The sequence below is a fragment of the Polistes fuscatus genome, unplaced genomic scaffold, assembly GCF_010416935.1.
Source record: "Polistes fuscatus isolate 324 unplaced genomic scaffold, CU_Pfus_HIC Scaffold4, whole genome shotgun sequence".
Taxonomy (NCBI): Eukaryota; Metazoa; Arthropoda; class Insecta; order Hymenoptera; family Vespidae; genus Polistes; species Polistes fuscatus.
Window position 1 is genome coordinate 12,507,760 of NW_025113118.1, and position 14,850 is coordinate 12,522,609.

At 34.4% G+C, this 14,850-nt stretch overlaps 1 protein-coding gene across 2 annotated transcripts; it reads left to right on the forward strand.

Moving 5' to 3' along the window:
- Positions 1–1,888: 1,888 nt before the first annotated feature.
- On the forward strand, positions 1,889–14,826 carry LOC122521222 (proteoglycan 4-like). 2 transcript variants are annotated; one of them, XM_043641756.1, is made up of 7 exons: positions 1,889–2,158; positions 8,241–8,352; positions 8,460–8,822; positions 8,908–10,311; positions 11,087–12,829; positions 12,952–13,892; positions 14,323–14,826. In XM_043641756.1, exons 1-7 carry the CDS (start codon positions 2,108–2,110, stop codon positions 14,365–14,367), a joined length of 4,659 nt encoding a protein of 1,552 aa, XP_043497691.1. In that variant the 5' UTR covers positions 1,889–2,107; the 3' UTR covers positions 14,368–14,826. The 2 variants fall into 2 exon arrangements, with proteins under 2 accessions (XP_043497691.1, XP_043497690.1); XM_043641755.1 differs by having other exon boundaries at positions 12,952–14,826.
- The last annotated feature ends 24 nt before the right edge of the window (positions 14,827–14,850 follow it).

The following is a 14,850-nucleotide window of genomic DNA, read 5'->3' on the forward strand; positions in this document are numbered from 1 at the left end:
TGACGGTAATTCCATCCGTTCGGGATACCACCTAAGAAATTGAACATCATATTGCAAAACAGTCCATTCGTTTCCATTTAACGTGCTTTCAACATTTGTTCTATTAAAAATACAAATATTTCATGGGAATAAATCGAATTCCAAGAATGAGAATCTACCATTGATAGAAATAAATGTGAGGTATCTGAGGATCGAAGGCACGACTACCATAAATGGTATTATAATTAATCGAATTTTATCGATCATTAAAAAGCATTTCATGTTTAATTGAGATATTGTATGGTAGCAACGTTCTAAATGGCTTCTTTAAATCAAAAAATTCCTCTTTTTTTTTCTTCCCATTCAAAGGTAATAGCTTTCTAAGAGTATTAGTTCCGTAAAGGATCCACTTCACATTCGAAGGGTGAGAACAGAATAAAAATTCCATAACTCGATCAATCGTGTAATACCTTTGAGTCGACAGAAGCAAAAAAAACGAGTTAAAAAATTCGATTAATTTTAATAAGAATCATAAAGTTAATTCCTTTATAATTTCTCACGAGATACCAATGAAACGCATCTAAATATATATCGCCTTATCTTCCTGGGAAACGTAACGAGAATTAACAAGGATTTAACTAACAGGATAATATTTCAAGGATAACTTTTTATATTTTTTATGCAATTCTATATAACGTTAAAACATTTATCGACTCGAAAGATCGTTGAAGTCCATAGTTACTCGCTAATTGATATACTAACTTTGCTAATATGCCTAAAAGGAAACAAAAAGGATATTAAGATATGAGACAATAAAATTCAACTGATTTGGAAGGATATGCGATTTTATAATAAAGAAAAGAAAAGAACATAGTTAGAGATATCTCGTATATAACAAACCGAACGTTATTGTAGGGTTACGATATATCTGATTTTAATATTAAAATAGTTATCATAGGAAATTTCAACGGTTTAAAAATTCTTCTTGAACCTTATTTTTGAACGTTATTTTTAGTTGGACGTTTCCGTCCCTTTATTGGGACTTCATCAGCAATTGAAATTTATTATGACTTATTAATATATATAAAAAATTACAAGAACTTCAAAGATTTTAATGTTTAATCTGTTTTATCTGAATTTAATGTTTTTTTATATACACGTGTTGACGAATCAAAAAATTCAAATAAATGAATGTTCCAGCTACGTTGCTTTGGTAACGAAGCCTTGCATATTCTTATGAAAAATGATATTACACTAATACCTATCATACTTTATAAAGTGTTCGATCGTTTTACAACATATTGTTATTTAAAAGTCCTCGTATTAATGAATTTACAAAATAGAGCGTAATTTTAAAAAAAAATTAACAAAATGTCTTATACAAATAAAATACAAAGAAAAGATTAAGATAAATTATTCGATAATTTATCGAATACACAAAAAAAATATTCAAATGAAAATGCGTTTAACAACAAAATTCTTGAATTAAGTTAAATTATTAAACAATGAAAAAGGATGAATATTAAAAAAGTGCATTAAAAAAAAGGTGTACTTTTGAATCGAGCAAAAATACGCTGGGCCCTGGAAACGCTCATTGGATGAGGATGGAAACGCTTTGCTCCGATACATTGTTCAAATAATTTCATTGAAGGACACACCAAAGAGAAGAGGTTGTACCACGCATGAAGGTGAAAAAAAAAAGAAGAAAAAAAAGAAAGAGACGAAAAAGGTAGTAAAGAGTGAGGTGAAACGGAGGTGGAAGCAAAAGAATGGAAAGAAGAGAGGAGGATACAAGGAGGATGGGTATCAAGTTGGTCGGTTGGCCTGGTAGACGACCCCCACCCTGTATAAAAGGCTTCTTCGACTGGCGACGACTTCAGTCTTTCAGTTCAGCTGACACACACACAAACTGCGTACTAATTCACTAACATAAGAGATCATCTTTCGAGTGATCCGAGGCTGAGAGGAGGTCGCCTTTAATAACGGCGCAACAACCAGGACGAAGGATGCCTTGCCAATAACAGGAATCAACAACACTCCAGGATTCTCAACAGGACACCTCCTCGACAGAAGATTCTCTCTCTCTCTCTCTCTCTCTCTCTCACACTCAGCAGGATATTTCGGAAAAATGCTTCGCAAGATGTGCCTTAACCCTGCGACATTTGCTTTCTTCACCCTGGTACGTCCCTTACTCTACGAAAACTTCAACTTGGATGAAATCATACTACTACTACTACTACTGCTACTACGACTTGACATCGAGTGCAATTTAGTTTCTTATGTGGGATGAAAAATAATTGAGCAGTTTCGATAGTGCGCGTGACGATCAGTGATCACCAATTTAATCGTATTTCTTGTCTTGTTTTATTTTGTTTGTTTTTATTTTTTTCACGAAAGTGTAGGATATTTTTATTTCTCGTTCTTTCTTCTATGAAAGTGTAGGACATTTTCTCTCTCTCTCTCTCTCTCTCTCTAGGTTTATTTATTTTTGTCAAAGTTATAATTAATTTGGAAAGATTCCAAACGAGAATGAAATACTTCGAAGAGTTCTTGAAAATAGAATAAAAGTAAAAGTTATAGTAATATTCGAACGGTTTGAATTAAAAAGGCAAATATAGGAACGACACGTGCTTATGTTAGATCTGCGTCTGCGTACACACGCGTACGGGTTCCCGCGACGAAATTCCAAAGGATTGCGAAATCGACAGAGCATGTCGATTCAACTGCAAATAGAAAATCGTAAAAATCAATGGTAAGAAGAGTTGTCAGTGATAGAAACAACGATCCCCATTTACATGTTCTACCTACTACTGCTCTTTTTCATTTTCTTATTCCAATAGAAAGAAAAATCAAATCTACGATTACTGTCATTTCAAACAACAAAATATTCCAATACACTTTCTTCTCGAATAAATTAACATTCCCATTTGATTTTTACATTCAATTGTCGTAGGAAAAATTAATGCTTGATTATTTATAATTAGAATTTATAAATAATATCAAATATAAAGAATAAAATTGCATATCTAACAGTTGACTACTTATGCTGAACAAACAAAATTCATTATTAACGATAATTTATATTAACCCTTTGCACTCGACATTTTACAGATACTTTAAAAACATTTATAAACAAACAAGCGTATAGAAATAACAAAATATCATCAATTTATTCATTTATATGTCAAAAAAAAAACAAACTTTGATAAATACTACACTCTGTAATTAGTTTTGGTTGAGTTGACACTTAAAATAGGCTACCGGGCGCCGTATAGGCGCCGCTCGAGTTGACACTCGAAATCAGCCGGGCGCCGTATAGGCGCCGCTCGAGTTGACACTCGAAATCAGCCGGGCGCCCTATCGGCGCCACTCGAGTGCAATGGGTTAATCAAAATATTTCTAATTAATTAACGAATAAAATGACTAACCGCAAATAATAGAAATAATAATAGAAAATTGAATGAATTATATCTAATGGTGCATGCATATTCACCGAATATTTCATTGAACGAGTAAATGAGGAATCGTAGAAGCGAATAATCGTGAAAGCGAGCAACGTCAGCTTTCATTGATCTTGACTTCCATTCATCTGAGAGCAACACAGCTGCACTACATTTCATTCATGATTCTCCGACGAGGCGTATCGGAGCAATGTCATAAAGGCCAGATATATAAACGTGTCAGTTATGTGCATACACACACACACACAAACACACACACACTATATGAAAGAAAACAGTTCTATACGTGTAGTACTCCTTAAGCCTTGAACTTCTACTATCAATCATCTAACATCTTCTCGCTTAATCGCGATAATTCCTCAAACTTATCATTTTCTCGTATTCTTAGTTTTCTACTTTTTTTTCCTCTCCATTTCGAAAAATAATATTATCTCTCGGAAGAGATGAATAATATCTTTTTTTTTACCGAGATGTAACAAATGTTCGTTATTGCGAGTACTCTTTTCTTTTATTTTCTTTTTTATTTTATTTTCTATTTTTTCTCGAACCAATGGAGAAAATACTCTTTTTTAATCGGTCATTTTATCAAGAAAATAATTGACAAGAAAAAAAAAAAAGAAAAAAGGAACAGACCGCGTCGTCCGTTTTGATATTTTCAAACGTTTCAATCGCTTATCATCTAAACGGACTATTAAAAGTTATACAAATCCACTAACGGAAGAAATATTGGATTTTCCCCCCGATATCGCGAAATTCGCCGATACACATTCGACAGATAAATTTCAGTTTTAATCATTCACCTGTTATCTTTTTTTCTCTTTTTGTTCCTCTTTTTTTTTCCATTTAGTTTTTGTGTTTCACATAAAAAAAAAACGGAAAGGGTAGGACGATAAAAAATACGGAGATACAAAATGCAAAATGTGTGAATTATTATATCATTTATACGAGTTTTTTTTATAAAATTTAAAACAAAAAAGAAATTCTTTTCAATTCTCGATATAGCATCCCCGATTATCAGACTTCTATTTTTTACAGTAGTAACTAACATAAGTAATTTACATTACGTTACAATGATGTCCATATAAACGAGACGTCTTCCATTGAAAAATCAAGAATGATCTACGACTACCGGTCAAATCGTCAGATCTTTTTATCCTCGGATCTTCCAAGAGGCCTATCATTCGACGCAATCCCGTTTGTACTGTTTACATATTCAAGAAAAAGAAAGAAAGAACAAAAAAAAACTGAAAAAAAGAAAGAGAGCGAGAGAGAGAGAGAGAGAGAGATGCAACGTTTAACGGCACGATACAGCCGGTTAAATACAAAGCTTACAAACAGTTAATTAGTTCTGCACGAAAGCATTTCTCCCCGTATTTCTCATCGTTCATTATGAGTAACTTTGATAAAAACTAATAAAATAACAAACGTAAGTAACAATTTGTAAGAATTTTCACGTAATAAATTCGTATAATTCGTAATAAACTGGATTCCTTAATTACAATCTGGGATTACAATCTCGTAAAATATAAGGAATTTCAAATTGATCGATCATTATAATTTACACCAATAGGTATAATACTTTCGAAATAATCTGTCAGATGGAATCGAATAGTGGGTTGTAAAATTATAAATGAGCAATAAATTAAAGGACCTCGCGAGGTTGTTTTAAAATGAATTTATTTAACTTGTACCCACGTAAAGTGCGTGTATAAATACTTTTTTGTATTACATCAACTAGCGAACGTAAAATTCTTTTTTTATTTCAATCAAATGTGATACGGCCGACATTCCGTTAATTATTCTCGCCATTTAATAATGAAAAACCGCGAAACCACAAACATGATTCTTCTTCTTCTTCTTATTATTATTATTATGGCCGGTGCTCATGGGGTCTGACAATGAATTCTACTGCATTCTGCAAAGGCCAGCTTGCTTTCTTTCTTGCAATAAACCTTTGATTTTCGCTGTTGCAACAAACCGACAATAAACTTTTCCAAGGTTCTATCGATTCCTAGTTGGTGATTGATTACGCAGTTAGAATTACTTTCCATAACTCGTTCGATGTAAATTTATTTTATATATCTGTCTGTGTTTAACCAAAAGTCACTAATTACCATTTATACTAATTTGAGTTATTCCTCGTCGAAGAAATGTTTAATCGGGGAAAAAAAGTATGATTCTTTTTATGAAATAATCGCTAATAAATTTTAATTGTTTATGAACAAAATTGTAAGCTACATAAGTCAGATTTTAGGGGCAAAAGTATAGAGAACACGTTAGAATGTATATCAAATTTAATTGAATATCACAATTTTTAACGACGGGTCAGAAAAAATTCATTTCACCAAAGTGAAGCCAAGTTAAATTTTTGATATTTCGTTTAATGTCATTTCTCTCTTTAAAAACTTTACTGATACAGAAGGATAAAAAGTATGAAAAGTGAATAATGCAATAAATCTATAACGCCAACATGTCTATCTCATAAAAAAAGAAAAATGAAGGACAAAAAAAAAGGTTGGTTGGTCGAAGTTATCGATCGTCGGAGATCCTCCTTTTTTTTTTTTCTTTTTTTTATTTTATTTTCTTTTTTCTTTTTTGTTCCCTCTTGGAACGGTATGATAATAAATTTATTATGATCGAATAGAAGTATCAAGAAGTAGTAGGAAAAAAGAATTATTTCGAGTTTTTTCAAAAGAAACGAGTGAGAATAAGTTTCGTTTGAAGAAACCAGAACACGAAAGTGGATGTCCGAAAGAGACAAACGATCATGGAAGAAAGAAACGTTTTTGGCCTTTACAAGAGCCGTTAGCAATATATCGACGGTTTATTCCGTTACACAACTCGAGTTAAAACTTTCACTAAAAGATGATGATGCGTCGATTCGTTTTTTCCGATGCTCGTCGAATCGATACACAACTTTTGGTCATCTGACCGAAGTAGATTTGCTTGTGAATAATTAAGATAGTATTAAAAAGAAAGAGAAATAGAAAGAAAAAAGTGTAGATCCGGTTTTTCGAGGTAACCGAAAGGTCAAACTTCCTTAAAAAAAAAACAAAAAAAACTATGAAAACTGTAATATAAATAATTCACGTGTAAAATTGGACAGAAAACATAAACGCATACGTTTATTAACGAATCACAATCGAAGATAACGTAACGATTTAAATATTATCTATATTCCGATTTGATTAATTTATCTAAAAATATCTACTCTCTTCGAATGCTCTTATAAATAAATATATATATATATATATACTTTACGTAATATAATTATATTAACGTAATTTAATAATAGTCACGCGGAGTAGCACGCGATATTGGGTCCGCCTGTTTTCCCTTCTTGGATAAACGTATAATTTAGCGATCATCGATTACTCGACAAGATGACGCTTCCTCGTTAATGGTATACGATTTTGGCGAGAAGAAAGAAAATAAAAAACAAAGAGCTGCTATTCCAAATAGAGCACAATAACCTTTTCTATCCGATAGAACGAAATTTAGAAATATTTTCTCGTTCCAATCAAACATAGTCCACCTACATTTTGAATGTCTGGCTGAAAACATTTCTGGCCCTGGGAACGTATTCGTATCCTTAAGAGGATTTTACTTTCCCTTTTTCGTAGGTGGAACAACGGAATCGCTGAGATCATCAGTCAGTGAAAGATATTATTCAAACGATATTATTTCGACGAGGCGGACATGTTTCGATTTCAATGACCTATGATATCACATTGATGTCCAACAAATGGATATTAAATTTAAAAACAAAAAATAATATATATGTGGGATGCGAGCACCTCCAAGCCAAAACTTAAATAGGCATTCGTGAGAAGATTAGACGGTGGGCCCTGAATAGCTCAATTGGTTAAAGAGCAGTCGCCCGGAAAGCGGAAGATCCGGGTTCGAGTCCCGGTCCTCCAGTCAGTCCAACGGCCCAAATTTTTTCACGAATTCCTACATATATTTATCTCGTGAAATTGTCTTTGAAACGGAAAATGAATTCATCTTTTATTATATCATCGAACAAAACGCGGTATCTCTTATATATTAGCATCGGAAAGAAAGATCGAAATCTTGTGGAAAGTGTTACGTGGTGAAGTATCAACGTTTTACTCTCACTCTGCTCGCTAAATGTCGTAACGCAAAAGGAACTGACAATTAAACCAAACGAATGAGTCTGAAAAATGAAGGATGCTCGCGTATACGTATAGTATACAACTCGAGAGGTATTGGAATACATCATAGGCTTTTTTAACGAACTTACTTTCCCTTCACCTTGGTGTTCCGTCATGTGTACATCATGAGATCGCACGTCACGATAAGTGTTTTATCTCGTTCTCGATGAGAAATATAAAATGATGTCTTGGCGATAGCACAAAATGAAAATTTCTTATCAATTTTGGACCATCATTTTGAATAATAAGTTGACTAATACGTATCGTATCTCGAAAGCTCTAACATCAATATTAATATTACTTTAATCTAAATTCTAATTGGCTAGATTTGTTTGCGTTACAAGTTTAGATTTATTACAATTGGTCACGGAATAAGTTTATAACCGTTTGAATTAGGAATTAGAAATAGAACGGATGAATGAAAATTTTATTTTGTTTAAGAAACATTATATAAATATACATACCATACGGATACTATATATCTGTAACTTAATATTATTAGAATATTATTAAATGAAATTGCATGTTTACTTAAAAAGTAAAATCTTGGCACTCAGGGCAAGACGCTCTAAATTTGCCTGGCAGTGAATGAATTAAGGATTAAATAGAAATGTACTTTCCTAAGGTTACTACCACTGTAGTGTCGCAGTTAGAAGATAAAAAGAAAGGCACGGAATTGATTTTCGATATCAACGATGAACACAAGGCTCAATATCTGAATCAAAATTTTTATTCGAGTAAGTAAAAATGACAAAAGAAAGCAAGATAATTAATCGTCACTATTATAAATGAACTATTATGTCTTTTAATTCATCAAATTAAAGTTACAAATATTTTTGATCAGATGTATATAACTACGGTTACGAGGTGAGTCCTAATGGACAATTTCATCATGAAGTACACGGACCGGACGACGTTACATATGGATGTTATGGCTACGTGGACCCTTTGGGAAAATTAAAAACAACATTTTACATAAGCGATGGATGGGGATACAGAGTAGTCAAGCCTGGACAAAATGTCGAATTATTTTTTCATGAACACGAACATCATGAGGATAGCCAATCGGAAAAAAATGACAACGATGATCGTCATGATCATCACGGCATTCTAACTGCTTGGAATAAATTACATTTTCCACCCATATGTGCACAATTCGAAGAGACGAATAATAATCCCAATATCGTACTACTCCCAGACCATGGAAGTAAGAAAATTGAAAACAAACATGATCTAGATATAATTATTAATGTTATTTAAATAATTTCATAATTTTCTTTTTGAAACTGCAGGATCTAAGACTCCGGGAATTCCTGAAATACCTAAACACCCCGTCATTCCGGGTACACCAGAAACACCATTTCGGCCTATACACCCTGAAAAACCAGAAACTCCGGGTGTTCCAGGAAGACCAGAACATCCTGGCATTCCAACATCGCCAAAAACTCCTGTTAACCCAAAAGGATCAGAAGTACCGGAAACACATAGGACACCATCATATCCCGAATACCCTGAAAAACCGGACATACCAAAAATTCCTAGCACTCCGGAAATCCCAAGAGTTCCTAACATTCCGGAAATACATGGAACACCATCGCATCCCGAATACCCTGAAAAACCGGACATACCAGAAATTCCTAGAACCCCGAAAATCCCAGAAAGACCAAGAATTCCTAACATTCCGGAAATACATGGAACACCATCGCATCCCGAATACCCTGAAAAACCGGACATTCCTGAAATTCCTAGCACTCCGAAAATCCCAGGAATACCAAGAGTTCCTAACATTCCGGAAATACATGGAACTCCATCGCATCCTGAATACCCTGAAAAACCGGACATACCAGAAATTCCTAGAACCCCGAAAATCCCAGAAAGACCAAGAATTCCTAACATTCCGGAAATACATGGAACACCATCGCATCCCGAATACCCTGAAAAACCGGACATACCTGAAATTCCTAGCACTCCGAAAATCCCAGGAAGACCAAGAGTTCCTGACATTCCAGAAATACAAAAAACACCGCCACATCTTGGATCCCCTAGAGAACCAGCAAAACCACTGACTTTTAATACTCCAGACTTACCAAAAAAATCATTTTATCCAGAATATCCAGACACATCTGGAACATCCGTCACTCCTGGGAAACCATTCCAACCTCCATACAGCGGCACATCAAGAACTCCTATTATTATAGAAAAACCATCACAACCTGTATTTTCTCCACTACCAGACAATTTTGATATTTCTGATAAACCAAAATCTCCTGGAACTTTTAATATTCCTAACACACCTAAAAAGTCTGGAACCTCTGACGTTCCAGGAATAATAAGAATTCCATTGTACCCTACATATCCTAGCACATCCAGGATTTTTGGTTCCCCAGGTAAAGAAGATATTTTTGGTACTCCAAGCTCAACAGAAACACCATCGCATCTTAGAGACCCTGGCACACCAAGAACTTCTGGAAGCTTAGGAATACCGAAAACACCAAAAATATTACAACAACCTGTATACGCTGATACGCCAGAAAATTCTGATACAGAAGGAACTTCATATACTCAAAATATGCAAGACAATTCTAATGAAAATGTATCATCACATCCTTCTACCTCTGGTACATCAAATATTTCAGATACTTCAAGTGGACAAAGTAATTCTGAAAAAGAAGGATCACAATCTTCTGTATATTCAGGTACATCAGAAGACATGATTCTGTATTCTTCCAAAAAGAGTTCACCCCACTCATCAGCTTCATCATCCCTAATTCCACATAGACCATCAATTATTTGTAGTATTCCGATTAACATATATTATCAAGTAATGCAGTCAAAAAAGTCATCAGATCGTGTAAAATTAGACAAACAAACAGGACCTGACATTTCTGAACAGCAAGTCACTTCCTCTTCTTCTGAGCATTTAGCTATACAATCACCATCTATGACTCATGACGAATCATCGTTTTCTGACATTATAACAGAACATGAACAAGTACCACTTTCTAAATACTTAAGCATACAAGAGGTTTCTACTATAAATTCTCCCTTACCAAGCTCTTCTAGAATTCAAGATTCAGATTTAATTTCAATACATACACCAGAATATCCAAATACTCCTGATATACAAGAATTTATATATGATCCTAAAGAAAATAAAACCGACTCACCAGATTCTAATGATACAATCTCTGCTTTCCTAAAAGAAACTATAGTTTCATCACCGATACCCTCTAGATTCTTAGACAGTGATAACGAAAGAACACTCTCAGTTAGTCCTGAATATCCTTACTCGATAGAATACGATAACATTTGTAAAACACCTGACAGAACAAATACACCAGACATTCATTAACGAGAAAACACTTAAACATACTGAGCAGGTAGATACTCTTTGTCATCGTAGAATATAAGAAATAACATTGAATATAGGATAAGTGAATATAACACTATAATGCATACATGATATTGCAGGAACCCAAGAAAATCCAGCATTTACTGCAAGAACACCAGGAACATCATTTCATCCAGTGTACTCCAGCATGCAATCGGCTCCTAGTATTGCAGAAAAACCAGCGAAAACACCACCGAAAGCATTATCGCATCCTCTATACCCTGGCAATATACAATTACCTTCAAACATTGCAAAAACAGTAGAAAGAACATCACATTTTGCACATTCAAGTACTCCAGAGACTTTTAGTACTCCATATAGACCAAAACAATATCAACCTGGGCAATACGGTGAACATACCGTAACAAGTTCTTCTAGTACTCTAGACATTTCTGATCAGTCTGGCTCATCAGGAATACAATATAAATCTGAATACTCTAGCGCAAAGGACTCTCCTGATACAACATCAGATGGACAAGATACTTCTAAACATCACGACATATCAAAAACAGAATCGTATTCTGGATATTCTGTCATACCGGATGCTTCTTCCTTTTCAAGTAAAGCAAACTCTTTTGAACAATTTGTTGCACCAGATACTACTGATAATCAAAGGAATCCATGCTTTACTGGACATTCAAGAACCTCAGAAACTCAATCGCGTCCTAAAGAGTCGAGTGAAACAGGAACCTATAAGTTTCCAGGTAGACCAAGATATCCTGGACAATATGTCCAAAATACCGAAACAGATTCTTCTAGTACTGTAAACATTTATGGGCAGTCTGGTTCATATGAAATACAACCGAAATCTGAATACTCCAGCGCAAAAGAAACTTCTGATACATCAGGTGGACAAGATACTTCTAAACATCGTGACATATCAAAAACAGAATCGTATTCTGGATATTCTGTTATACCGGATGCTTCTTCCTCTTCAAGTAAAGCAAGCTCCTTTGAACGATACGTTACACCAGATACTTCTGATAATCCAAGAAATCCATGCTTTACTGGACATTCAAAAACATCAGAAACACAATCGTGTCCTGAAGAATCGAGTAAACCAGGAACCTATACGTTTCTAGGTTTTTCAAGATATCCTGGACAATATCCTGTCACAAATACCGCAACAGATTCTTCTAGTACTGTAAACATTTCTGGGCAGTCTGGTTCATCTGAAATACAACCGACATCTGAATACTCCAGCGCAAAAGAAACTTCTGATACATCAGGTGGACAAGATACTTCTGAACATCATGACATATCAAAAACAGAATCGTATTCTGAATATTCAATCATACCTGATGATGTTTTACCTTTTAAGAAAGCAAGAACTAATGAAAAACTTGTTATACCAAGTACTTCTGATACTTCTGGGCAGTCTGCTCCATCAAGAACTCAACAAAAACCTGAATACTCTGATCAAGTAGAGACTTCTAATATATCAAATGAGCAAGATACTTCTATACATCGTGGCATATCAAAAACAGAATCATATTCTGGATATTCAGGCATACCTGATACTACTGTACCTTTTAAGGAAACAAGAACTGATGAACATGACAGAACAAGGATTTCTCTAAATAAATCAGACTTTTCTGGAGACATTGGTAACTCTGCAAGAAAACAGCATGTTGAATATCTTGGCACATCGGATACTCTTAAAAAACAGAACATATCAGACTATCGACCATTACCATCACGCGTAAACTATCCTGGAACTCCTGGCTACCCATCAACTTATCCCAGCATTTCGGTAACAAGCAGAAGAACGGGCTTATTTAAACTTAGCGGAAAACTGGAAAACATGCTTCTTAGAAGTCCAAGTATGTATTATATTTATTTAGTTTTGATTAGATTATAATAATCAAAAGTAAATCATAATGACGTATATTTATTTTCAGATCAAATAAAGTAAAATCTTATGAATTTTCATATATTTTTGTAGGTCATCCGATTCGTGGTGGATATCCTTCTTATCCCAATGGTCCCAGGGGCCCTGTTGGTCCAACAGGACCCATTGGTGACATAGGTGGTATTGGAGATGTCGGTGGTGAAGGTGAACCAGGCCCTAATGGTCCATGGCCAACTGGATCTCCAGGACCTGATGGGCCTTGGCCTGGTGATCCAAAGTATTTCCCAGGTACAATTCCTCCCGAACAATCGCGATATCGTAATCCTGTGAAAATTTTAAGCCTGAAATCTTATACACCCGTGAATACTAATCTATCGATAAAAACTAGTTTTCCAAGAGAAATGAATTTAAAATCACTTATAAAATCAAACAGCAATTTTACAAGTGCGATAAATAATGGCGAATTGTCGGAAATTTCATCCCCCATCAAAGTAAGCGAAATCGTTGATATCGATCACAGCAGATTTAAAATGCAAAAGTATGAACATTTTAACGAATTTGATATTTATCAAGAAAATATCAACCATAATGCGAAAGCAATTAATTCATTAATGCACGATACATTGAAAACATCAGATCACTTAAAATACACCTTTTCAAAAAATCAGACGGATAATTTAGAAAAACACGAAACTACTGATACAAACATTAAGCCTTACGGATTAAGAATTGAAAATAAACAAAATGGTCGATACGAGGTAACGGAGAATACTAACCTAGACGAAGAACCAGAAGCAAATTTTGAACAAGTTCCTGTTAATCATCAGAAACATTATCGAAAAGAATTTCAGTATCTTGCCAATCATTCTTATGAATTTCAAGACATTATTGAAGGTCCACAAAATCAACCTTATAAAATAGACCATCAAGGAAGTCGACTTATAGTGCATACGAAATTCGATAAACACGAGGAAAACGGAAGAGGAGAAAATATTGATTCCCCCGAAGACCGAACTGTTGAATTCATAAAACAGGTAAATACGTCGTCCGAAGGAGAACGAGCTGATCATAGTATCACTGCGACAGGAGTTCAACCACCACATCCAATCAATATTAAATCATTTTCATCATCAGTAGAACCAAATCCACAAGCTTGTCCTTGTTATTTAGTTGATTCGTATAAGGAACACGATACCATTAGTAGTACAGCAAGCACTCCTCTAATTGGTCAGCTTGGATTCATCCCGGTCATTTTCGTACCGTACTGTCCCGATAACAAAGCAGATAATTATAAAATAAAACTCATGTATCCCTCAGCAGCATCCGTTCCATACGCGTGCAACGCATGTAACACATCGGCTGGAAATATCGAAACAAAGCTTATTGGCTTGGATCAGCTTAATAACATTGAAAATTTGAAGGATATTTTGAGTCAGGTCAATCTTGGATTTTTAAATGTTCCAGTCAAAGCCGTCCCTGAAAGGAGAAAAATCAGAAGCAGGAAAGTAGTATGAAGGAACTAGTAAAATTATATTTTACAAATAATAATATACAACAAAATAATATTTTTTTTTACCGGGGATAAGAAAGAAATATTCGCCTCCTGTAAAAATGAAATATTGGGATATTGAAATTGCCCATTTGCCAGCTGCAGGTCAGCTAATAAATGATCGATTTGATGGTATTGAAACTTAAACATGATTTCATGTGCAGATCTTTAAGAATGCATGGTCGACTGATCAACTCGTGTACATATTTATACATTCAACGACTGACTATGATTATATTCGTGCATGGAACATCAAGAAACATGTAAGTCGTTTGTAAATTAATATTTTGGTCAAGTTGACAATTTTTTTTTGCAATTACTTTTTGTCTTGAATATTTTGCAACAATACCATCTAACGAATACAATGCTTAAATATACACATTTTCGTCTACGGACTATTTTTTGTTCACGTTTTCAAATAATACACGATAATGAAGTTATTT

Bases quoted from the DNA above. Each gene is read 5' to 3' on its own strand.
- LOC122521222 (XM_043641755.1), top strand. From the start codon at position 2,108: ATGCTTCGCAAGATGTGCCTTAACCCTGCGACATTTGCTTTCTTCACC. The intron at 2,159-8,240 runs GTACGTCCCTTA...TACTTTCCTAAG, and splicing joins CATTTGCTTTCTTCACCCTG to GTTACTACCACTGTAGTGTC. The intron at 8,823-8,907 runs GTAAGAAAATTG...TTGAAACTGCAG, and splicing joins ACTACTCCCAGACCATGGAA to GATCTAAGACTCCGGGAATT.